Genomic DNA, 27915 nt, shown 5'->3' on the forward strand with positions numbered 1-27915 from the left:
AGAAGTTGAGTCCCAGCTTCAGACCAAAAAAAAAGAATTGTCACATTGTTTTCCCAAATGACTAAAAAAGCATTAATCAAGATTTTATGTTTAGTTTTATAAAAAAAAAAACAAGTTGTATTTCTGATTTTATATCTCCTTATGATGTTTAATACCAACCTTGAGAATTACGTGGTACATTTTATAATGGTCCTGATCATGTGAGAGGTTAGTTGAGATTAGGATGTCCAACATATGGAGGAAGGATTTAAGATGGGCCAAGAAGTTTAAGCAACATTTAGGAAAAAGAGAAGAGATGAAGGAAAATTTCAATAGAAGTAAATAATATTTCCTGGATGTTTAGAAGACATAATGCTGAGTACAGTTCTTTTAGAGAGAAATTATAAGGTTGGCTATTTAGGTTAGATGGTTAAGCAACTATAAATAATAGATGAATAACAGCTTCTTAGATACAAAGAAGCCAGTGATGGCTGGCTCCTGGATTTTCTTTTTTTTTCTTTTTATGCTTGAGAACTGTAAAAAAAATCTCAAGAAAAGATAGTCTTCATTCCCATTAAGGAATTATAGTATTTAGAATTAGAATAGTATCATAAACCAAGGTAAGCAAGAGGAATAATATTCATAAAATCTAAAACACTACCTCATATGCTTGAGAAATTTCCTTAAAAACACTACTGTAACTATTGTTCAATCTCTTATGAAATATGTGGCAATAACCAATGGCTAAAGACAATTAGTGGGGAGTAATACTGAACAAAAATCAATTGGAAAGTAATTGGTGTTGAACTAGACTTTCAGATTTATGAAATATTGTAAAAGTTCTTGAATAATACTTCAAGTATAAAATCCTACAAATGCATGTATCATTATTTAACAATGAATTTCAATCTTCCTTTAATGTCAGGGGTGGAATAGTATTCCTCAGTCAGAAGTACAGTAATGTCTTCATGCATGTATTTATCCAGGAATGATTATTGGGGGCTTAAATAACTGTTTGTAAATGATAAAAATATTAAAAAGTGGTAAGTTACAAAAGAGATAATGGTAAAATGTCAATGAAGATAGAACTCCACTGCTCTACGTAGTCATGGGAGAGATTCAGTGACTTCTTAAATGGACTCCTGTGCTTTTATTAAAATCTCTCAACTCTTTAATCAAGACAGATGAGTGACTTTGTGGTTCCACATAGCTTTTGGTGTTGGCATAATCTAAATGCAAATGCAACTCCTGAAAGTGTAATGGAAGAATGAATAAACTATCAAATTCTGCTCTCTCTCTCTTTCTCTCTCTCCCTCTCCCTCATCTCCTCCCTCTGCTTCTACCTCTCTTTCTCCCTCTCTCTCCCCTTTCATTTGAACCCAGGATATCATGTTTTCCAGCTAATCACTCTATCTTTTGAGCTACACATTTAGCCTTTTGTTTTTGTTTTGATTTTGAGATAGGTTTTCATTAACTTTGCCTGGACTCAACTCAGTCTTGTTAACTTAAAAATTAGTAGTTTTGGGGGTAAATATATTGATTAGAGACAAAAAATGCATGTGGAGATCATGGACAACAAAGTTTTATGCTTCTGGAAAAATGAAGGAAGGCTCTGAATGTGTGCCCATTGGACTTTTTTCCCTTACTCTGATTTCTGTTCCTCTCTCCAAAAAGTTTTTGTTTTTTATAGGTAGAGCCTTGCTAGTGAGAACACTATGAAAATGAGTAAAGATTGTAATCTAAAGATGAAAAGGATTCAGTTAGTAAGGAAAAATACTAAGGATAGCAAAATTAATGCATGCTACAATTGAATTTAGTAATTTCTATCCTATTTCTACCTTATTATTATACAGATATTTAATCCAAAAGTTATTTGCTATCACAAATTACCTAAGTAATTATTGTGATATGCCCCCATATTTATGCAAATACCACACAAAGTGGAACTTCAAATATACAATATAAGAACAGAGGTATAATATACAATACAAAAATAATTACTGAATAAACACACAGAGGTAAACACATTCTTGTATTGTGTGTTAGCAAGAAATTTGCAAACACAAAAAGGAGAATCCAAAACTCTGAAACCTGCCATAAAGCATTTACCTTCTGATTAAAGTTGTTGTTCTGTTTAAAGTTGTTTTTTTATATTGCATATCAGATGTAAATAAATTATAACAATATAAGGTGAGGAATCTCTTTAACTCAAAGTATTTATTGTAATTTGAGAAAAAAAACTTCAAAAGACCACATCCACTATTATAATAAAAATATTTATTATAAAAATTATCATATCTCTGTACATTGGCTAAAGACAAAAAAACACAACTCATACATTAATAACTTAAGTGGGCCTGAGCATTCATTATGCATCTACTGGAATCCTAAGGGTCTTCCATAGATTCACAAATACCAGGGAAGGCCAACTCTATTCAATTGACCAGTTAATGAAGTTGAGATACTAACATTATTTTCTCTAGTATTTTAGAGACAGTTTACCATGTTTGGGTAAATCAATATGCCAACGGCTTTGTCTTTGATAAATACAAGATTTACATGCAGAAGTGTTTTTTCAATCTCTAATTTCAATAAAACTGAACCAATAAGTAACCTATTGCAAAGTGTTGTAAAATCAATAAATGCATGAATCAAAGTTCTGCCATCAAGAAAAGCCATTGTAAAGGACTTTGGATGACAAAATAGGAAATCCAAAACACACAGTTGAAGCTTTTAAGCACCATTGCACCAGGTTGACACAAAATCAAATACAAATATCAAGTTAAATGTATAATACAGTACAGATTCTTTTACAGTGCAGAAAAAAATCCTAGTTGTTTCTTCCTACATGTCAGTTGAAACATTAATTTAACACAGCATAATTTATTATTTAACAAAGCCCATTTTCTGTAATAGTAATAGCCATTTAAGAAAGCCACAGTGCTCCAAAAGACATCAGTTCATCCTCTTGCCAATAAGTTCTTCATGAAAATACACGTGATTCCTTGGGATAGTTTGTGGGGAAGTAGAAAGGTGCCTGCCTTCTGCTTCCATATCTTCCTATCTCCTTCTCTTTTATTCTTTCATTCCTTCTTTCCTAAGAGTAATCTGCATGAGTGACCAGTCAGTCTGCAACTTTCATCTTAATCCTCTCAAAATACTAGCAAATTACCACCTTGCTTTCTTTTTCTTTTTTCTTTTTTCCCCTATTCACTGGTGCTCGATGCATAAATGCAGCCTGGCATGAGAACTTCTTACTTGGCCTATTTGTTTAAAAAAATACTCTAAGAAGTACTTTGAATTTTCGTGTTCTTGAGTCATTTGAAAACCAGAAATTTATTAATGAACCAGTTTGTGTTGGAGTATACAGAATACAATTAAATATAGTAAAGTACATCTTCTCAAGCCTAGAAAATGTATGTGAACTTTTCAGTTGCCATCCGTCAGGTTTAGAGAACAGCCCCTACGTAATGCATTAGATTCTGATTACATGATTTCTTCCTTTAACACAAGTCTTCCCTATCTGCTATTTAATTTAGAAACAAGTTAGGGAAGTCAGAGTTCTAAGCTCACTTTGGCAGTCTTTCTCTCACTCTAACCCAGTACACATTGAACAATTCCTCTGAGATTAGGCACCTGGCAATAAGCATTCACTTATTGCTTGAAGCATGAACAGGAAAAGCAACTCATAAAAGAGTTGTACTGATCAGAAGAGGCTTTTTTCTGATATCTCACATTGGCCCCGATGCCTTGGTTGCAACTTTGAATAAGATGTTTTATTCATTCCCCCACATTCAAAGTGAACACGATTTTAGTCAGTATCTTTTCCTCCTTAGAGCCTATAAATATATGCGAAATGTATATTTACATACATTTCTAATCATATGTGTAAACTAAACTCTAATCTTGGCATGGCAGGAAAATGCTGGTACCTTGACAACTGAGATTGGTTAAATCTCAATATATTTTGATGTCTAAAATATGAGCTTATTGCAGTTGCTAATTTCTGTCTTCATGTCTGCTCTCCTCTCCATGCTTGCTGGCAAAGAGATAGAAAGGAGACTTGACTACTTCAGGATTTAGAGTAACTCACAAACTATTCTATGCTACCAAACAAGGAGCAGGCCACACACATTTCCTGTAGTTCTGCTCTGTCTTCTCCTGCGTCATACATCTCAACTCCATTCCTCATTGGAACAACATTTTTGTTGTTTTCATGGAATCAGGAGCTCACACAAAAAGATTCAAGAAGCAGCATTACCGTAGGCCCACTTTGATCCCATAAAGTGTCCCCAGTGTCCCTCTTCACATGGCCACTTTTTCCTTTCCCAGGTTCTTTGGTTCTCTACTTGGGATACACCAGTCATCAGCCTCAGAACACATCTGATAGTGTTTGAAAGCTGACTTGTTAAAGACAGGGAGTTTTTCCACAGACTCAGAAGATAAAGCCTGAAAGAAGGGGAAAAAATAATCACACCGAAGAAAGTATACAAACACATTCAGAAGTAAATATTGAATGTTTAACTATAATAATTTAATTGATTGGGTAGGAAATCCACACCAATGCCCACAATGCACTAGCTAGTTAAAACAAAACTGAAACATAAATTTTGTCTCCATCCAGTAGGAGCAAAAATGGTACATGGGCAAACTTAAATTAGAGAATTGAATTTATGCTTGATATTTAAATATCACATTTGTTTGTATAGGCTGATATGGTAAGAGCTGAATTGCAAAGTAATTTTTTCCTGTGAAAAATCTCTATCTAATTAAGTTTAGAGTCCTAATCTAATACCATTACTCTATTAAAAAGATCTTTCTCAGTAGTGTCAAGATTTTTTTTGCTAGTTTCAGAAACTATTTCAGATATTCCAAGGACATTTGTTATTTAATTCCAATACACAAAAGAAAGCTTTTAAGTTTAATATTTAGTCACTACTATCTGTAAATATATTTGCAGTTGAAATAATTGGCAAATGATTAATAGAATCAGGACAGTTAGCAAACAGATCAAGGCCTTTTTTTTTTAGAAATAGAAACAAATCAAAACATGGGACAAGTTTTAAAAGTTTAAACAGGAAATACTTGGCATCCCAATGACGATGAGCAGTCCAGTGTCCTTCCTCTGGGTTTCTAATAAGGTCACTTTAAGGTTTCAAATGTCTTGATAACGGTTATGTTATTTCATTTTTTAATGTTACCACATTATTAACATATTATCCACAAAATTAATACCATAACAGTTTATCTATTTTCAGAAATTCCCCGGAGGATTTGCCTTAAAGTTCACAAGAGCATGTCCTTGCTCGAAAATTTTGGTAGCCTGCTTGTTGGTAAATAATTTTGCTTCACTTGCTGAAGGTAGCATGGCCTAGAGTTCTCTTTGGGCAGCAAGCATGTGTGTGCACACAGAAAATAGAATGACTTCTGCTCATTGACTGCATTAACGTGGGTTGAGAAACTCATTGTGGGTCACAGCACTCAAAGCTGTAAAAGACATTGTTTACAAAACATGATTTTTCTACTATATTCAAAGGGTACCTTTAAGTAGATGATTGCATCTGTTCCATATCCTGACAGAGAGTACAGATTCAGATCTCCTTGAAAGTACTTGGCATAGAGACGAGAAATTGGCAAGCCATAACCAAAACCAGCCTAAAAATGAGAAGATGAGTCATTAGTGAAGAAGAAGATGTGATCATTACAACATAAAATGTAGGAAAGAAAAAAAGGTCATCCCTGGTAATGATTTCCTAGAGCTTATATAAATATCTTCTGCTTCCAATCAGAAACCTTGGTGAATTACTTCACCCTATTTATTGTCTTTAATCATTTTTTCCTCATCTACCTCATACCTAATTAAACTACATTGGTTTAATTTTCCTAAATATCTCCTTGTAATCCTTGCTGAACATTTAGCACTATCTGACTGGGATAAATTTAGCCATCTTATTGGTCTCACCAAAGGAGCATTCCGGGAATTATCCATGACAGGAGTTGGCGCTGTGGAATATGTGTAACTAAAGAGGCGATCAGTAATCCGCAGAGGAACACCACCTCCTCGGTCAGAAATCTGAAACAAGCAAGCCATCAGTCATCAGAGGTACATGTGGAAAACAAGATCTATAAAAAACAAAATCTATCTAAAAATATCTTTCCTTCATTTTATATGATCTTGATCAATTGCTCAAAGCTGAGCATCTTATTAATATTGACCCCTTTTAGTTCACTCAAGAGAGAACCAAAAGAAAAATGGAGAATGGTTACCTTAATGGTAAGGTCTTCTTTCCCCAGGACGACGATCACCTCAATTGGTGTAAGGGAAGAACAATTTTCCTGGTGTTCAACTGTTGCCCTCATTGCATTCTAAAGAAAACAAACCCATAAGAAATTCAATGACAGAAGCCTGAAGAACCATAAATAACTTTTTTTATGTTTAAAATAAAGGCAGCAAGAAGGTAATTCAAAGTTTCTATTTTTTTAAGTTAGTGGTAAAATGGCTCTGTAAATAGCCATTTATGAATGTGTCATGCAGGATGTATAATGAAAAATATTCATTTACTATGTAATATAGCTCCTGGGAGTAATGTCTAATGGAAAAACAGTTCTGCTAGCTGTCAAGTTCTTATTTGTAAGCTTAATTTAAATGTAGAAATTGGTTTTTATAGTCCATTTCCTAGCTCTCCCTTTTCTGTCTTTCCATTACATTTTACATCCAAGCAGCGAAAACTATTACATAACAAATGAACAGTGAATCATTGAACCAATTTATTGGCTTTTATAAAATTTGCTGTAAAAGGTTGTTCCTATTTAAAAGGACAGTCAATAATTCTAAATTAAATTTCAATTTGCATTTGATTATCATCTTAACTTTTACCAGTGACAGCAAAATAACTCTATGAGTTGAACAATTCAATTTAAAAATAAACCAAATCAATGAAAAAGTACAATTTGTTCTTTTAACACAGAATAAACCAAGCTTTCTGTTTACTGGTTGCATGTCTTACTAATAAATTCTTGGGTATTTAATGTATTTTCCTCACTAGCTAGCTTCTAGTATCTATATAATATTAAGTTCTAGTCATTAGTTGAAGTGAAATTTTAAAAAGGTGAGATGTTTGTAGTTTAATCAATGTCACTACTAGAATAAATTAGGAAATAATACTTTCTGGAATTATGTTAGAATTAGAGGCAGATTTTTTTTCCTTTCCAATCCAGAGTACTCTTTGGAAGAATCATAATGCTTCACATATTTTCTAGTGGGTGTGTTTTATTTTGCTATTATTATTATTACTATTATCATTATTAGGGGTTTGGGAGTTAACTTCAACATTTTAGTAAAATTTTAGACCCCATAGAAGAATATTTAGCATCTGTTTATCCAAAACCAGAAACATGAGAATACCCTGAGAGTTTGTCAGAAATTCAAATTCTCATAGTTACCCAGTCCAAATGTCTAGGCAGAGCTCATGCATCTGTGTCTTAACAAGTCCTGCTGACGATTCTAGTGCCCACTAAAATCTGAGGAGCCCTGTTTGTTAGGATTTTTAAGCAACATGTGGACTATGAGCTATAGCACAACAAGTTAGCTCATTAGAAAATCAGAGTCTAAGGCCTTAGGCTAGACATACTGTATCAGATTTTTCATTTTAATGAAGTTTCTGTATGCGCTTTAATGGAGATCATTGAAGGAACTAACAGTCCTTCAAGCATACTTTATGCTCTCTCAGAATGTGGTCATACCACCTACAATGACTCTGGAATTTGGAGCTGGAACACCCTGTAGGTGTCAGGGTTACAAACCCCATTCACTGCAACATTCACCTTTTGACCATTCTAATGATTAGTTACTTTGCTGGACATCTGGAAAAATAAAACATATCCTCTCAGCTCTAAGACGTTAAAACATAACGAATTACATTGTAGCACCATGAATCATATTGTGAATTCTATTTTTTTTTCTGGTCTTGAACTCTGGGCCAAGGTGCTATGGCTGAGCTCCTTTTATTCAAGGTTAGTACTCTATTACCACTTGAGCCACAGTACCACTTCTGATTTTTTTCTGTGATATAATTGGAGATAAGAATCTTGCTGACTTTTCTGCCCACTTCAAGCCATGATCTCACCCACAGTAGTAGCTGGGATTATAGGCATGGGCCACTGGTTCCATTTGAGGATTCTTAAATATATGTTGATACTGTAGTGTTCTAGGTACACTTTTCAAATATTGTCTGTGGTCCTAATTAGCTATGTGCTACTTTTGATCAGGAGCAAAGAAGTTTTACTGGGAGAAGATACTGAAGCTTTTGTTTATTGGGGAGTGATAAATAAAAATACAAATAGTGAACAAAATTTTCTTGGTGACACTGTGGTTTGAATTTGGGCTGACCTTGCATTTGCTATCAAATACTCCATGACTTGAGTCACACCCCTAACACTAGTGAGCATTTTTCAAAGATGTAATCAGAACAACTGTGGAAAACATACCTTGAAGAGTTCAAAGAGCATATGATGAAGGTGAGAAGGAACATAAACAATATGAATTGGCTGGCCTGGAAATTTTCCTAGAAAAGTAAACCCATTTAGAATCAGGAAACAAATACTTTGCCACAAAAGTGAATTTCCCTATCTATTTGAACAGTATTTTAGATTTCAACAGGTTTGGAAAAAATCCTTACTTTCCTCACCTGAAAATCCTGACCCAGAACTTTCATACCTCAATTGTAAAGATGACTGGCTTATTTCCAAAGTATTCCAGTCTCTGCCTAGTGCTCCTAGGCTAATGTTTGCATTTTTCTACAACTCTATAAAGTTGAATGAGGTGTGAAACAATGATGATACAAATTAGGTTATAGGCATTACTTGCTTATACTTTGAATGAGTTTATACTAGACAATTTCAATTTAAGTCACATGCATGCTAAGATAGAAAACAATAACTGTGCTAATAGAATAATATATTAGTACAAGCTATAATTTTTTATATTTTATGACAGGATGAAATAACACATCTGATTTACTTCCTTGATTATTTTTCCTGATTTTTCTTCACCCCAACATTGTCTTATATGCTAAACAGATATAAAATTCCCCAGCAGCCTAGAGAAAAACAATGAAACAAAGACTTCTTGGTATTGTTTGACAAGAAAAATATAGCTATTCTTTGGTGTCCCAGGTCTTGGCAAAGTCTGAATCAGAAAACACAAAGTCTACGACAATCTCATCTTTATTTTATCAGGCAATTCAGTTTATCTGCAAGTGTTATGCAATGCTGCTTATGTTTTGAGATATTTTTCAATCTTTCTTTGTGCTACTTTTAGTTCAATATTTATTTACCTTTTTATGTTCCAGTCTATGTGTTATGCTATACTTAATCTGAACTACTTGATTTTAACTCTTGCCATTCAAAATAATTGTTTTTTTGTATAAATGGTATTAGGATGAAATATTTAATTACAGTGAAAAGGAGAAACTGGTTCCAATCTACCTATGTTCTTTACTTTGAGAAATAACATTTTTTGTCAATTGTAGGGTTTGAACTCAGGGCCTGAGTGTGTCCCTGAGCTTTCTTGCACAAGGCTAGCACTCTTCCACTTTGAACCACAGCTCTCCTTCCAGTTTTCTGGTGGTTAATTGGAGATAGGAGTCTCACAGACTTTCGGGCCTGCGCTGGCTTCAAACGGCAATTCTCAGATCTCATCCTCATGAGTAGCTAGGATTATGGACATGAGTCATTAACACCTGGCAAGAAGCAGCAATCTTCTCAGGCAAAAGAAATAGGGCTTTGCAGAACCATGTGGTTATCTCAATAGACGCAGAAAAAGCATTTGACATGATCCAACACCCCTTTATGATGAAGGCTCTGGAAAAACTAGGAATCCATGGAACATCCTTCAATATTATAAAGGCTGTAAATGACAAGCCTGCAGCCAGCATTATACTTAATGGTGAAAAACTAAAGCCATTTCCTCTTAACTCAGGAACAAGACAAGGATGTCCACTCTCCCCACTTCTCTTCAATCTAGTATTAGAATGCCTAACTACAGCAATAAGACAAGATGAAAACATAAAGGGGATCCAAACAGGGAAAGAAGAAATAAAACTCTCCTTCTTTGCAAATGACATGATCTTGTATTTAAAGAATCCAATGGACTCCACTCCCAAATTACTCAAGCTGATTCGAAACTTTGGCAAAGTAGCAGGGCATAAAATTAACCCTCAAAAATCAATGGCTTTTCTGAATGCCAAGAATGAGAAGAGCGTGGCTGAAATCAGGAAAGCAACTCCCTTTGTAATAGCCCCACAAAAAATAAAATACCTAGGAATTAACTTAACTAAAGAACTGAAAGACCTCTATAATGAAAACTTTAAAAACCTGAAAAAAGAAATCAAAGCAGAACTTAGGAAGTGAAAAAACCTCCATGCTCTTGGATTGGAAGGATCAACATCGTGAAAATGACAAGGCTATCTACAAATTCAGTGTGATATCTATCAATATTCCAACTTCATTCTTCAAGGACATAGAAGAAGCAATCCAAAAACTCATATGGAACAATAAAAGACCCCAAACAGCAAAAATGATCCTTAACAGAAAGAATAATGCTGGAGGAATATCAATACCAAATATCAAATTCTACTACAAAGCCATAGTAATCAAAACAGTTTGGTACTGGCACAAGAACAGACCTCAGGACCATTGGAATATAACTGAAAACCCAGAAATGAAACCACAGACCTACAGCCACCAAATCTTTAATAAGGGGGCTAAAAGAAATAGAATAGAAGAAAGACAGCCTCTTCAGAAATGGTGCTGGCAAAATTGGTTAAATACCTGTAGAAAACTAAAGTTAGATCCTTATATGTCACCCTGCACCAGAATCAACTCCAAATGGATCAAAGACCTCGGAGTCAAAGCAGAAACTCTGAAAACATTACAGGACAGAATAGGAGAAACCCTAGGACTCCTTGGCACAGGACGAAATTTTCTCAAGAGACCCAGAAACACAGCAAATCAAAGAAAGGTTGACAAATGGGACTGCATGAAGCTGCAGAGCTTTTGCATGGCAAAGGACATAGCTAGCAAGATCAGTAGAAAGCCCACAGATTGAAAGAAGATCTTTACTAGCCATACAATGGACAAGGGTCTCATATCTAACATATACTTGGAACTCAAAAAATTAAATTCCCCAACAATAAATCCTCAAAGAAACAGCTGTCCAATAAATAAATGGGCTAAAGACTGAAAGAGAAACTTCTCTGAAGAGGAAAGAAGAATGGCCAATAGACACCTGAAGAAATGCTCAACCTCTCTAGCCATAAAAGAAATATAAATCAAAACAGCATTGAGATTCCACCTCACTCCAGTTAGAATGGCTATAATCAAGAATTCTAATAACAACAGATGCTGTAGGGGATGTGGCCAGAAGGGAACCTTAAAGCATTGTTGGTAGGAGTGTAAACTTGTTCAACCACTTTGGAAAGCAGTATGGACGTTTCTCAAAAGACTCCACATAGAGCTCCCCTATGACCCAGCAACCCCACTTTAGTATATTTACCCAAATGATCACAAACAAGACCATACTAAAGCTACAAGCACAACTATGTTTATTGCAGCATTATTTACCATAGCTAAGATATGGAAGCAACCCAGATGCCCCTCAGTAGATGAATGGATCAAGAAAATGTGGTATAAATATATATATATATATATATATATATATATATATATATATGTAATGAAATTCTATGCCTCCATTAGAAAGAATGACATTGCCTCATTTGTTAGGAAATGGAAAGAGTTGGAAAAAAAATATATTAAGTGAAGTAAGCCAGGCCCAAAGAAACGTATGTCCTATGTTTTCCCTTATTTGCAACAACTAGTATATATCTGGGACAAGCAGAATAGGTCAAAAGCTAGGTATAGATGACCTGATAAGATGATATTAAGTGAAATGAACCCAAGATAGGGACACAAGTGGTTTTTTCTTTCTTGCTATTGTCCCTAACTTATTTGTCCCTCACGTATTTATAATGTACCATGTGAGTTTTTGTTTCTTTGTATGTTCCTCCCACATGGTATAACCCCTGTCTTCCCTGTATTTGATGTCAGTGCCATGTATCTTGTATATACATTTCTCTAACTTGGAGAGGGGAAGGGAAAAAACAAAATGCTTAAATGGGATGCAGGTTGACCCATTGTAACAATGAGATGTACAAGATACTATGTTGAAAAACGAACTTTACAATTTAGGTGGGGAGGTGGGGGAGTGTAGCTGTGGAGGTGGGAAGGAAGGTAACAATGCTTGATAGGAAATGTACTCATTACTTTGCTCATGTAACTGTAACCCCTCTGTACAGTATTTTTACAATAAAAAACACATTTAAAAAAGAAATAGGACTTTGCATTCATCAGGTGATCATTTCAATGTGGGAAGACTTTGTCCCATGAGATACCCTGGAAATGAAGTTCTTGAAGTATGTTCTGCTCCCAAACAATAGTATATGCTGATAGCATAAGTTTTGAATTTAAGAACTTTTTAAAAAAATTTAAGAACATTTAACATAAGATCAACCATAGACAAATTTTAAGTGAACAATACAGTACTGTTCAGCATAGGTACTCTGATGCACAGCTGATCTCTAGAATTGATTCATCTTGGATGACTAAGGTTTTATACCTGTTAAATACTGACTTCCCACTTCCTCCTCCCCTCAGCCTCTGGCAAGCACTCTTCTACTCACTGCTTTCTTGCTAACTACTTTGAATATTTCATTTAAGTGGAACCCTGCAATATGGGTCTTTATGTGACTAGTTTAATGTATTTCTGTTTAATTAATGTATTTCTGTTTCCAAGTCTTATGGATAATCCCTTTAGGCAGATCGCCAGTGGTTCTCCTTACTGCTGGTTTCCTTTTCCTTCAAATTTTATAGCAGCAATCTCTCCCTGATGTACTGTAAATCAGGTACTGCTTTTAATTTAAAATTACTTGTTCAAGCTGATCAACCATAATTATGGACTGAATATACACAATCAAAACTTGCATACCTATAAAGGATCCTTAGCCTTAAAACCTTTTATGCAAACACTAGGCAATTTCAGAAGAGAGAAAAAAACTCCAAAGATGCTTTGTGTTATATCAAGTAATTATACTGCCAGAATGCTGAGTTTTTGATAAGTTAAAACATATTTTATTTATAGCTTACCATTCACTTGCGTGAGCTTTAATTCAGGAGATGTTAAATAATACTGATCGCAGAGCATCTTTGAACACTCAAAGGCATCTAGAATAGATTTTTCATAACAGTGAAATGAATTTACACCAACCACAGTTCTCAAGTGATCTCATTGTATATATTATTCTTAATCTAAAATATTCCCTAGAGTATGGGTTTGTGTCGATGAAAAAGTCTTTTAAATATTTTATTGAAGAATAATATTTCAGTGAGGTTGTAGCAATAGAAATGCACATGTTTCAGCAATCAAATGCAGCACATGAGAATATGGCACATGAGCTATTCACATTTAAAGTTTTTATAATAATACACATGAATGTTTATACTTTTGACTCTTGAAAGCAAAAGACTTTGATGGCAATATTTATAAAGTATAGACAGAACACCCTGAACACAAATCCATTCATAGAGTCACTTCAATTATAGACACATCAATCATTTTTTATAAATTTTCAATAAGGGAAATGTAGACATTACCTTGAATAACTGCCACCACATCACAGTTTGGATCAATGCTTCCAATGTGGCTTGGGTTTCCTGTTTTTGAGTCACTGAATATCAGAACTATTGAAAAATGAAAAAGAAAAAAGAAGTTTGTTATAAAAGTAAGCATACTGATTAGAACCATCACCAACAACAACTGTGACCCATTGAAAATTGGAACTGTTTACAGTTCCATTTTAACCCTTTCTATATACAATTCCATGTATAAGTCCTACCAAAAACTTATAGTAGGGCCTATATCTGCATCCATGTCAATATGAAGTGTGCACTTACTGTGCTGATTCATCAGCATTCGAGTAGAAATCCGGTTCATGTAAAAGCGATCCAAAAAGTACTGAAGGTTTTGATTGGTGTTTGGGTCCACTGTGCAGGTGTCTTTATACTCTATGATTCCTTGGGCCATTGTAGGAACTACATTATGATGCCTGTTTCGAACTTTGATGAGAGTGTCTGCAAAGCTAAATTATTTTCACAGTTAGTGAGACTTAAGTAAGTTTTGCCCAATTTTCTATCTTAGATTGCTTCAAGTTCTTTTTGTGGCAAGCATCTAAACAGATCAGATGATAAAATGGAAGCATGAAGCTTTGCTAAAGTTTCTTAGTGCACATTCTGCTATTGTGGGAGAGATAATTTCATTTTTAAAAGTTTTTGTTTCAAGTTACATATAAAACTACTTGTTCTAGGACTGGTACAGCCATCAAAAATATTCATGAGGCCTTTTCTTTAAAAATAATTAAAATCAAAAGTAATTCTAGAATGCTGTCATTTTTTTAAAAAGCTTGAAATTGTCAGATTTAAGGAAGATCCTGAGTTAGATACTTATAAATTGCCAAGTATTCTGAAAGTATGTAATCTTCAATGCCATAGAAAGCTATCAAAATTAAGTCAAAGTAAATACTCCTGTAAATCTAATCATTGGGTTAAATTTGCAGTAAAAATAAATTTCTTGAAAGAAAATGAGTCCCCTGTATTTGTTCATATTATCTATTTCCAATGCTGTATTTTTCTCTTCTAAAAATGAAACAAGCCAAACTTTGATATCTGTAAGGAGATAAGAATGTATTATTCAGGGTTGGCACTACTTTACTTCAAATCTAGCAGTACTTAGTGTAAAGTCCGCCCTGGGAAGGCAGGGCAGGCTCCTCCCTTCTCTTGTCTAAGTTTCTGCCCAGTACCTGTGTCACCAAGGTAACTGGCACACCTGGAGGTTACATCCTGGGCCGCCTGGGGTTATGCCTCCTTCTGACTGGGGTGGAGGGTAAGGAGGGAGGGTCTTAGGTCCTGAAGTCACATCTGTATGGACTGGGGGGCGGGGTGCAAGCAACCAGTTTGCTAAAATAAAGTTCTCTTCCTGCCTGAATACTGCATGGTGTTCTCTTTATCAGCTATCTAGTTAAACCTACCTATCTAATTACCTAACACCTAGGTATATGTAGAAATAGCCAAGGTTTTAAACACGGAGAACTTACTCTGATAAAACTTTCTGGTCATCTGGGCTTTTCTCCTGGAATTCTACTAAATCCATCAAGCTTTGGATATACCTGCAAAATGACAAATAGTAATTAGATGCAATGGCTGAAAATAAAATGCTTTTTCAAATAATTTTAAAAGGAGAAGATAGGTGCTGGTGGCTTACACCTGTACTCCTAGCTACTCAGGAGCTGAGATCTAAAGATCTAGGTTTAAAGCCAACCCTGGTCAGGAAGTTTCTGAGACTCTTATCTCCAATTAACAGAAAACTGGAAGTGGAGCTGTGGCTCAAAGTGATGGAGGGCTAGTCTTGATTCAAAGATCTAAGGGACAGCACCCAGAGCCTGAGTTCAAGCCCTATGACCCCCACAAAAAAGAAGTGAATATTATATTTCAAACTAAAACTTTCTTTCATAATACTTGGAAAATAGTATGTTAAAATGTTAACAAGTTTTTCTTAGCCCTCAATTTTCTAACTTAAAATTTAATCATTTTTTAAACTCTCCCAGGCCTGTGGTGATTTTCTTTACCATTTTGTGTTTTCATTTCTTCTAGAAAAGTTACTTTGAAATTGCTTTTAAAGAGAGTTGCTATTTTTCCCTTGCTCTATTTATCTATAGAACAGGAGGAGTCTTGAGAATGGAACTGAGTTTTGAATATTAAAAATGTTTCAGATTGCAATCATCTTGAATCAGTGAACAGAAATCTGTGTAGTCAATAGGTTTCAGAAAAGTTCTAGTCCATGTCTGCGACAGTACATGTTTCTCTGTTCACTGAAAATTGCCTCTTTGGATTGATTACCTACTGTATTTTAGGTATTAGTATCTTTATTTTTAAGATGAGATTATAGTTATCACTTTCTAAATGCTAGTTATATGCCTGGTACTACTGTAAATTTTAATGGGTTTTCCTATTTTCTTGAACTCAAAGATCAAGAGGCATAAACTTCATTCTCAGTAATAAGTGAGAGAGCAGCAGAGCCAGGATTTGAATCCAGAGCTCATTTGATAGTCACTGTTAAGTATCAAAGCTTAATCCCTCTGCACTTAAGCTACATAGTAGTAATATGAATTGATTTTAAGTTCAAGATTTATTTGAAAGTACATCAAACTCTATTATTATGTAAAGTACAAACTTATATTTCAAGTTTTCTTTGTAACTTAAAATTATATTGTAAAGAAATCTACTTTTACAGAATAGATAAAATATCTATTTATAGCTTTATAACTGCCATAGGATAAATTACCCTAAATTAATTTAAAAATGATTTGCAACTTTGAAAAGTACTGTTCAGACCACCTGTTTTCCAATTATGATATTTACATAACGTAAGAAACCACTCTCAGGTAATCGTTTTATAACTAGAGAGATTTCAAAATGGTGCATTACTTACCAGCTTTTGACCAACTGCACTGAAGAGGTATTTAATAATCGGTTAGGAAGAATATCAATTTCCTTCAGAATATTGGCTAGCCTCACAGGTAACTCTTGTCTCAAAAATGCAAAAGAAGTTCTTTCACATGCATTTTCTGAACCTATAATAAATAAAATTCTTTCAGTTTTTGTCAAAAAGTATATCCAAATCATACACTTGAAAATCTTTATCAAATTTTGAACACATTAAGGTATAAAATTATATTTCTCAGTTCAATCACTACTAAAGAGTTCAGAAGCAGGTAGATTCCCTCACATAATTCTCTCCCTTCCTTCCTTCCTCCCTTCCTTCTTTCCTCCCTTCCTCCCTCCCTCCCTTCCTTTTATTCTTCTTTACTTTTAAAGGGATATAAAAGAATTATTCATTTCAGAATAGAAAAAGTATTAATTTTTTTTCTTTTCTGTCTTTTTCTTCTTCCCCCAGAAGTCACCCTCAAGATATCAGAACCCCCATGGTCCTTTACTGAAAACAAAGGGCAGAGTCAGTCACACAATATCAACAATATGATATACTTACTGAGTCTACACATGAAATGCAGAGTAGGGATGGGGTGAAGGATGTAGAGTGGAAGTTTTGAGGTTTCCAGACTACTGATAAACAACACCACTTTCCAAGTTTCCTGAGAACATTACTACAACCACTCTGTAAATATTTTTGGCAGTAAGCTAAATATATGGAAAACTAAAATGGTAAAAAGCCAAAGGGGGGCCGGGGGACGCCTGGAGTGCCAACAGATAAATGCTGTGTGTGGAGGCCTAGAGGCCTAGAGGCTGACTAAGGGCTAAAATCGACTGATCTGAGTCCATTTTATAACATTAGGAATCTTTCCCCAAGAATGACTACGTTGTGAAGGAATGGAAAACGTCTCTAGTGCGTTGTTAAATAAATGGTGTCTGAAAGCAAAATGTATTTTGGCTCCAAGATCCAGGCAGACAGAGTATGGTGAACGCAAACCATCCAGTATCAACAGGTGGCAATTTGGAGTCACAAATTGTCAGCAAAGAAGTAAAACAAAACAAAACCTCCCCCAAAGCAAGGTGTTCAGGCGTGGAAAGCTTCAGGCTGAGCCTTGAGGGGATCAGTCAAATGACCCCAAGTTGTTTGAGCCAGGACCTCCAGCCCTTCCCCGATCCCCGGGTAGAGTTAGGGCAGCTTCCCCCAGCCCCAGAGCCACCCGCCCGGGCCCCACGTCGGCTCTCACCGAAGTCCAGCAGCTGTTTGATGGACAGCGGGGACGGGCTGTAGCGCGAGAACCGCTCGACCTCCAGGGGTACCAGGCCCGCGCTGCTCAGAGAGCTAGCGCTGCGCATCACAAAACGGGCCGCCTTCATCTCGCTGCCTGCCGGGCCTGGCGCGAACAGCGGCTGGGCTCTGGAGCCGGCTTGAGCGCAGAAGGCCGGTGGCAGCAGAACTTGGGGCTGAGGAGCAGGCGCGGTGCGTCCCGGGGCAATAGCAGGTGCGGACTCAAGGCTGAGGGGCGGGGGGCCGGGGGTGCTGTAGGGCCGAGAAGCCGGCACTGGGTCCGAGGTGCACTGGCTGGAGACTCTGGTCTGCCCTCCACTTGCTCCCTTTTATTCTGTGGCTGCTCCTCCCCGCCCCCTCCACCCCCTTCTCCCCCTCCACCCCGCCCCCCAGCCGGAGACACGTCCTGAACTTGGGGCCAAGCCAATCAGCTCAGAGAAAGAACTTTCGGCTCCGCCCCCTGGCCAGGGTCACCGCGGGGGCCCGGCACCGTGACCACAGTCAGTCGCCTGCTACTTTTGCTCCCAGCACGTAAGGAACAAAGGATGGGGAAAAAGGTCAGAGAGGAGGCAGCTGGGGCGGCCCTGGGCCCTAGACCGGCGTCCTGGGACCGGGCACCTCGCCGCGTGGGCTGCGGCGGGCGCAGACTCGTCCTTGTTTACAAGGCTGAGGCTGTCTCAATGTCACGCATTCCTGACTGGAAACTGTTTCCAAGAATCGCGGCTCGGGAGAGCTCATTGGTGCTTGCCCGGAGCGGGACTTTTACAGCATTCAATCCGCTGCCTAGCAAAGTTTGAGCTTCTCTGCCATTGGATCGTGAAAGGAACCAATAATTTTAGGCGGGCTGAGCACATGTGTTTGGGGGGTTGGTGGTGGTGCAGGGACCGCTTGCACATTGGTTAATATCTATATAAAATGATCAAATATAGGCAGGTGTCCTAGCAAATGATTTCTGGGGCCTTATGCAATGCAAGGACCCGTGATCCCCACCCTGAAAGGTCCCTTTGTGTGTTCCTCCAGCTGCAAACAGCACACCTCAGGAACTGGAAGTTCCTTTTGTTTGACTTTAGGATCTGAGGCTGCCAAAAGGCATTTCCCCCCCTGTGGTGAAAAGATCATCCATTTGTTTCTCTCCAGTAACTCTATTAATAGAGTTCTCTCTCTTAATTGAAAGTGAAGTAAAAAAGGGGGACTAATTTGTCTGTTTCACCCACCCTCTTTTTTCTCCCATCAGATAATTCATGCCCTCTATTCATCTATCTGCATAAAATGTCCTTTCCCCAAATCTTCTTCTGAAGAATTCTAGTCCTCAATTGTTCCCCACTCCATCATTTAAACCAAAATGTCTTCGTTGCTCGGTCTCCTTCCAAATATGACCTTTGCTACTGACAGAATTATAGGATAGTGTACTGATTTAATGTCATACTATCTGCTTTTGATACTACTTTTTCTGAAAGATATCAGGTCAGGCACTGCATCCAACACATCTTCATCATTCCCACCTTGCCTGGTCACTTACTTGGTATTTATTTAACTAATGGCAGTTGAAACATATTATCCTATCACAAGACTCTCATCCTAAACTTCCCCCTCCCTACAATCTAAATAGACTAAATAATGAAGCCAGTGTTATAGAAGGCTGACAATGCAAGAAGTTAGTTACAAACACAATCTAATGATGGGGGAGGGGTGGTATTCTGGAACTCACAATGTCACTCTTTGTCTTCTCATTCACTCACTGGACTGATTTACCATTTCTATCTTTAGTGCAAACTCACCTGAGAGCCGAACTCAGTCCATTGAGTCACTTACTTACCGTATGTTGTTGTTGGGTGATTAAAGGTCAGGTGGTGTCATATGATATTCACAGATGACTGAAGGCAAAATGTGATCTAAGGTCACCAAAATGTTGTCATCATATAATTTCATTCAATAATACTCACTTGGTTACTCTCACAGTTCGTTGTCTTTCTTCTGTCACTTCTGTGACAGAAATGTTATAATTGGCAACATTGATGGTATCTGAGCTGGAATGCTCATGCCTTGTTTACCCTGTTGGCTAATGTGACACATATTACTGTGATTAAAGGGTGCCCTGGGAAGAAAGTGGAACTTCTATTCTCAGGGTGACTACAAGTTGAGGAAGTGAACCAATTGGAGCAAAGGTAAACCAAAAATACAATTTGAGGTCAATCTTATGGACAAATCCTTGTATTTGAGTAAAGGCCAATAATAAAGGCTGAATGAGAAGGAATCAAAACTATCCCCTTGAAGATGGTGTTGAACACAACTTTACTTGAGACTTCTGATTGTTGAAATTTTCAGGCACACTTTTACCTACATTAAGTAACTCTCTGGCTTGCCTGGCAAAATCCAATAATGTAAGGCTGCTGGTAGAGTTTTGAGACTGCAAGTCACACTTTTGCCAGAATAACCAATTTGATAATATGAATCAGAATCCTTAAAAAGAAACTGATTGCCAGGTGCCAGTGGCTCATGCCTGTAATCCTACCAGCTGAGGAAGCTGAGATCTGAGGATCATGGTTTCAAGCCAGCCTGGGCAGGCAAGTCCATGAAATTCTTCTCTCCAATTAACTACGTGCACAAGTATGTGTGTGCATGCACACACATTTTCAAGTTTGGGAACTTATTCCAAAGAAGCAATTAAAAATACATCTAACAGGAAATCTAACATCATGATAGAAAGATTAATATATTTGATTCTAGAAAATTTAAGATTAAAAGTTGAACAGGAAATTTAGAGAAAATATTTACAAAACAGATATTCAATAGGAAACAAAATAGTTTTATCTGTATCTTCATGGAGCAGATAGACTGATAGAAGTAATAGGTATTACCAAAGCAGTGAAATTAAAATAAAACAAGAGTATGGAGATGATCATGTGAATAACAAGCTAGAACTCCCTCTTTTAGGTAGTCAGGGATGGTGTCTCTGATGAAATGAATAGTAAATGAGATCAGAGACGATAAGGAATATTAGTGAAAGTATATTGGTAGAGAATACGGAGAAAGAGATTATGTAGGGTTTAAATCATTACACTGCCCTGTTTCTTACAGTGTGTACTAACTTGGCAGGTACTAGGCACCAGAAACTAGACTAGGTGCCTTGGAAAATGTAATATTATCTGTTTTAAAGTAAATGAGTAATGAAAAAAATAGTCTTTTTTCTTTCTACTTGAGAGACTTTTATTTAAAATCTTAAGGCAAAAGTTCTCATTAAATGAAAAATCAAGAATTCATAGAAAGACACCATGTTGACTGTGGACTCTGGTGATGACAGAGATAGTGACAGTGAGTGGCAATGCTATTGGTGCTCAGGGATCTTTGAAGAAGACCTATGCTGGTGATCAGGGGTTCTTATATCTGAGAACTAACATTATGGGTGACCCTAGAAGGATGAGTAAGATTTTGGTAAATTATTGGTAGGTAGTGAGGAAGTAATGTTTACTGTGGTCTGAGTGTTTTCTAGAGCACTCTGAGAGAAGAGGGAATGGGAAAATGTATTCACTCAAATTAATTAACAATTATACAATTCAATTAGACTACATTTTATCCAATGTTTTATGTACAGCAGGCATGATCGGTGCTTGGCACAGAAAGATAAAAAAAAGACACAGTTCTTATCTTCCAGGAAGGAATAAAGGCATATGAAAACTCTGAAAACAAGAATGTGATTCATACAAGGGAGAGGGGGAGTCAGTGAGTTCAGTTAGACTTGTTTGGAAGAGGTGGGGTTTCATATAAGTTATAAAAGTTGAATAGATATTGATAGGCAGTCCAGGAGAAAGGGTGTTGGAGCGGTGGGAGGGGGAATACAAAGAGTTGTTTTATTGTCAGAATCTCAAGGCTTTGTCAAATTTGAGAATGAAACAGAATTAAATTCTGTACTGATTTCATTAATAAAAATCAAGGCCATTAAAGAGTCAACAGGAAAGGATAACTCAGGAAAGGAGAAACTGTGGGAGTTTTATGACTAAGTATTAAAGCGGGAAAGATGAGAACTCAAAGGCCATTAAGCCATTACTGAGTAGTGACAGTAGAAGGGAGAGATTCAGTCACCAGTTTCTTCATACAAAGCTCCTCTCTCTTATTCATTCTCCAGCTCTGACTTGCTTTTATCCATGTATGGTAGTCTCTTCTAGAGTAGTCCTTTGTCTCATTCTTGATCTCCTTACACTTCACTGAAGCAATATCACAGCAAACCCAATTCATCCTTTTTGCCATGATGGCTTCAACATTATAGGGAGAAAATAAGCCAAGCTGATATAATTGGGGAGGTCTTAACTTTTTGTGGGTAGGCAAGAATTTTTTCTCATTCCCAATAAAGACTTGCTATTCCTTTTTCCTCCAAGAAAGTTCACAATTATGACTGGCTTTTGCTTTTGAAAAACATAAAGAATGGTGAGCAAATGAAATGAACAGTGGACTAAAGAAAAATAAATAAATGTATAAAAAGCAAATAAAAACATACTCAAACTAATGAGTGACTAGGAGAGTAGAAAGGTAGTAATACCTCATTATTCTACCATCTACATGACTGTTAAATAACACTGAGTGGCTGAGAGCATCTGTTGGCCATGTTTGGGGAAATGAACACTGTCTATACTATTTGTGTGAGTAAGTATGTTAACATTTTTGAAAGGCAATTGGCAGAAGTGTTAGAAATTTTATAGATAGACGTACTAGTCGTTATGTCGAAAATGAACTTTACAACTTTGGTGGGGTGGGGAGGAGGGTTGGGGGGGAGGATGGGATGGGGAGGGGAAACAAAGGAGGAGGCTACAATGCTTGATAAGAAATGTACTCATTATCTTGCCCATGTAATTGTACCCCCTCTGTACAGTATTTTCACGGATAGTTATCATCTGTCTCATTCATTGCACTTCTCAAGTCCTATTGTATAGTTTTTACCAAGAAAGAATGTGAAGATTTCCCATTGTAGCATTACCTGTAAGCACAAAAATTTGGAAACAAACTTGCATGCCCACAGGGTAGTGGATGATAATCCACAGGTGTAAATAAACGATACACTTACATACTGAACTGCTGTGCAGCTACTTAATGAGTGAGCTATCTTTCAGCAGTCTTAGAGGTCTGCCACTCAAAGCTTGTTGCAAGGAAGGGCCTGCTATTTAGGGATGGCATATGAGGCAGGAAGAGAGGGAGAGAGGAGGGTGAAAGGAGAAAGTATGAAGTAGTAAATATGGTAGAAGTATTCTGCATACATGCATGAAAATAGAACAATCAAAACTGTTGAATTTGTTACAAGAAGGTAAGAGGGAATTTGAGGATGCACAGAAGGAAGGAATGGATTATGTAAATATGAAAACATCACAATGAAAACACTTCATACAGATGATATATTCTAATAATACATTTTTAAAGGAATAGTTTTCTGTTATTTGCAAAGTGTGCAGTAATGACAGTTCTCAGCTGCAGTGTCTTTGGGACCTATGCACCATTTGAACTGGAGCTGCCCTGTTTTGAAGCAGTTCCCAATGATAGATAAACACATAGAAAGCCATTTTTCCTCAATGTAGGACACCTCTGATGGGGTTCTTCATTCTAGCTGATACTTGGTCAGATCAGAATGGATATTTCAGCCTAAGTCTGGCCTACTTCATTCTGCTTCCCTCTTTCCTTCCTTATGTATTGTGTATACATCATTAAGCCAACAAACCAACAAAACTTTCCCTGTTCCTCAATGTTCTTTCCTTAAATGGAAAATGAAATCAGTATGCCTTTTACAGATTTCCCTTAAGCAACCCAGGTAGAAGCTTTGGAGCAAACATTCCCCATGAAAGGAGTCTTACACTGGGCAAAGATAGGTTTTCCTGCCCCCAAATGGATAACTGGTATTTACATACTTGGTACTTGGCATTTGGACCTCAGCCTATGGGGTTAGAGCTGTTATAATGGGAAAGGCTAAGCTTAGGTCCCTGAAACTTTCCCAGGATAAGATAGGGTTTTTGTTTCATTTTGTTTTACTTTTTGAAAGTTTTTTTAAATGAACAGTACACTAGGTGTACAAGGCAGTTTTCACTGTGATATTTTCATACATGCATATAATGTACGATATTTTCATACATGCATATAATGTACGATATTTTCAAACATGCATATAATGTACCCCATCAAACTCATGTTCTTATTGCTCTCTGTTATTCCCTTTCTCCTTAGTTAAAAATTTTCAGTTGGGTTCATTGTTCAATTATCATATATTTATATGACACTTATAATACTTATAATCATATTTATATGATACTTATAATCATACTTATATGATACAATCATGCTTACCTTCATTCACTCTCCTATCTCCTGCTGAAAGCGCCTCCTACAACAGAGCCTGTGTTACTCTCTAGTCGTTCCATTTTTAAATTTTTTATTGACTTTACATAGTTGTGCATTTACAAGTTGCCATTTAGCAAAGTAGTTTAAGAATATATCTTGATCAATGTCACCCCTTTCAACATTCTCATCCATCCCTCCTGTACCTACTCTTTCCCTCCCTCTTCCAAATTTTTTCATAATACATTGGATTGTTGACTGCATTTGCTTCCTCTGTTCCTCTTCATTTTCCCGCTCCTTTCCCCTTGACCCCACCCTATCTACTTCCAGTACCCACTTCCTTGTGTTTTATTTTCCCTGACTCTCACTTTGTCTTCGTTGTGAATTACACTATTTGAGTCCTCACAAGAAGATCTTTATACATCCAATCTACCTGAAATTTAATGTCCTTTGACCATCTTTGCAACCCCCACAGAAGCATTCAGTTTGACAGGTGTGAGTTCAAATGACCTCTTGTACAACATGGTAACTATAGTTAACAATGATGTATTTTATACTTGAAATTTTCTGAGAAGGGATTTTAAGTGTTAGTGTCCAAAATAATTATTCAGTATGTAAGCTAATGCATATACTGATGAGCTCTGTTTAGCTATTCCACAATGTACAATGCTGTAAAACATCATACATGTGCCATAAATATGTACAATTTCATCAGTTAAAAATAATAAAAAGTACTGAAGGTTGGTGTTCAATTGATGCTACGAAGACATTGATTTAGTGAATCCATAAATTCTGTTCCTACCAAACTTCAAAGTTTCTTGCACTCTCTTGTCTGCTTAGCAAAGAATGAACATTGACATCATATATGTTAATCAATGCAGAAAATGTCCATTTTGTTATGCACTAATACATAGCTAGTGTGGTTTAATTTTTTATGAAAGAGAGATAAAAAGGTAAGTGTACATGTGAATCTGAATTGAAGTATGCACCAAGTCTGAGAAGGAATCATGTGAAAACCTCAGTTATAACATTACAGATGGACAAGAGGAGACATTCTCACTTCTTACTTTATAATGCCAAATGATTTTCCTCATGATGCCTGGGCAGGGCTTTATAATCTGAAGCCAGTAAGAGCACTTGACCAATGCACAGTATGTGCAACACACTGCTTGGGGATAGGATGCTCTCATTCACTTATTTGCCTTGTGATTTTCTTCCCTCAAGGCATTACAGGTTGAAAAATGGTGGAGTAAGGCAGCTAAGAACTTGATTATTGTTATTGCTAACTGTGTCACTGACAATCACTTTGTGATTGTATTTTCTGTGAGTGCGGATAGTTGAGAGGGTAAGATGGAGAGCATTTCTAAAAAGAAATGAGGAATGATTGGCCAGCATTTGGTATTTTGGTATTTTGGCATGCTGTCACTGAGTTTGAAAGAAGAGCTGCGACTCTGAGCAGCCAAACGATCCTAGGCAACTTCAAGGGTCAGAACAAATTATCCAACTTTGTTTCTTGAACTCTAATCCCAGCAAACTTTGACTCACACTGCATTTTATTTACCCATTTCTATGGCCATGTTGTATAGCGAATGCGATCATTTGGATGTTTCATGTTGGAGTTTCATGTTGAAACTTCATTCTGAATGTGGAGGAGACTTTGGGGGAAGTTATTGCATCATGAATACTCTGCCCTCATGAATGGATTAGTGTCTTACAAAATAGATGAAGGAACAAGCTTAGGTTGTTGCTCCTTCTCTCTTCTTCCTCCATGTAAGGACAACGCTACTACCCTCCAGAGGATCCTGAGACAAGGAATTATCTTAGAAGCATGGGAAGCCATCACCAAACAAACAAACAACAAGAACAACAACAAAAAAACTTGCTAACTTCATCTTTTACTCGCTAACTTCCAGTACCATAAGAAATAAACCTCTATTCTTTTGTGATAGGGAACACAAAAGGACTAAGGTACATTTTATTGCTCAGGACTTGCTTATCTCTGAAACTATGAAAGAGGCTGATGATGCCCTCACTTTACCCCCAACACATCCTCTTTTTCTATTTTGTTATTGCCTCACTATCTCTGATGTTGCTCTGTCATTTATAAAGACCTTTTGATTATAAACCATATTCCTATTGCTCCCAAAATGTTGTCCTTCTAGTATCCGTTTCTTTTCTCTTCACCTTAGACCTGTTCATTACCTTTTTTTCATTCTCATTCTATTCCTCTATGTTCTACTCTATGGTCTATTATCCAATAGAGAGTTATTTTACATTTTCCCATGATATTTTCTCCCTGAGCTTACTATACCACAACATTGCAAAAGATAACAAAATGCCAGGTCTTCCCTAAACTTTGTGTTCCTGCTGAAAATTGTCTCATTAAATATTTAGGTTCCAGAGTGAACAGTGCCTTTTAGTTTTAGTAGTTAGTGAAATGATTCTGGTTTCTATGCTGTACCATTAGACATCAAAGTCTAACTGGATCTCTGTTGTAATACTCTAGTCGTTATTTAATCTTCTGTCATTCATGTCTACCTCTCATCCCATCCATATTTAATCCATACCTCATCCATATTTGACTAATTTATTCCCCAGACTGTTTTAGGCATCTTCCAGACTTAGACACTTATACCCACACCTGCATATTCTCTCTCTTTCTTTCTCTGTCTCTGTTTTTTTCTCTCCTCACCCTCATTCCAAATACATGCTGCCTGCTGGAACTTAGGATGTCTTCACATTCCTTACATCCTCAATTTCTTCTGTGAGTATTCTTTTGTATTCTTGTCACAACTTAAAGACAGACTCAGGTTTCATGTAGTTTCTTAAATGTATGTGACTTTTCTCAACAAATCATTTCAGGTTATCAAAGTCAGACAGGTATTCTCCTCACCATCTACCATACCTTAACTATTACCCACTCAACACCTTGCCTCAAAACATTTCTCCTCCATTCCCAAAATCACAGGGTTTTTTTTGAAGAAGTCATTAGACAATACCACCCACTACTTTTCTATTACTGCCATTTATAGACTGCTGTGAATGACCCAACTTTATTTTCTTTCCTCATCCATTAACATTTTCATTATCATATCTCTCCAAAATCCAATTCAACCATTTCTGTGATCATATCCTAAAATTTGCCTCCACAAATAATATCACCAAATGATTGAATACAAGAACCCCATTCCCTTTATATCACCTCCCGTTCTTTGAGCATTCAACTCAACTATTTTCTTCAAATTCACTAACTCAAACTTACTGAGACTCTGACCCTCACTGTCCTTCATTTTAAGTCCCCTCCTCTTATGTCATGAGGATTCCGTGGCCCAACACTCCAATTACACACTTGGGAAAACTTTTAACTCTCTCCTTCTGTTTTACTTACTTGGCGAACTAACTTGATTTGTACTACTCTAAATATATAGAGTGAGTACAAATTTCACTTCACAAATTCCTAATGTACAAATACTGATACTTTCTTTCCCTTGTCTTGCTATAAGCCAGGTAAATGTCTATTTTAACTTCTTTTGGCTAATCTAAGATTTTACTGTTCTTTGTCTCAAGATTAAAAATTCCCAAAGTATCAGGGCAGATGGATATATGACTGTGCTAACACCCATTCAGATGGTTCCCATCAAATATTGTCCCTGATTATTGGTTCAAGCACATTTCTAACCCATAACTTCATTCCACCCAAAGACCTATTGGGGTCTGTCTCTTTCTCTTTGTGCCTTGCT

General features: G+C 36.7%; 1 protein-coding gene across 1 annotated transcript; it reads right to left on the reverse strand.

Annotated features, from left to right (window-relative positions):
• Positions 1–2236: 2236 nt before the first annotated feature.
• Pdk4 (pyruvate dehydrogenase kinase 4) lies at positions 2237–18167 on the reverse strand. Its single transcript, XM_069996537.1, has 11 exons — positions 17823–18167; positions 16580–16721; positions 15186–15257; positions 13990–14174; positions 13690–13776; positions 13183–13260; positions 8467–8543; positions 6247–6345; positions 5942–6052; positions 5521–5634; positions 2237–4428 (listed from the first exon to the last, which is right to left on the reverse strand). Exons 1-11 carry the CDS (start codon positions 17950–17952, stop codon positions 4285–4287), a joined length of 1239 nt encoding a protein of 412 aa, XP_069852638.1. The 5' UTR covers positions 17953–18167; the 3' UTR covers positions 2237–4284.
• Between the last annotated feature and the right edge of the window lie 9748 nt (positions 18168–27915).

This window comes from Dipodomys merriami, unplaced genomic scaffold (genome assembly GCF_024711535.1).
Source record: "Dipodomys merriami isolate MVZ:Mamm:240054 unplaced genomic scaffold, mDipMer1.0.p SCAF_5, whole genome shotgun sequence".
NCBI classification, from domain to species: domain Eukaryota; kingdom Metazoa; phylum Chordata; class Mammalia; order Rodentia; family Heteromyidae; genus Dipodomys; species Dipodomys merriami.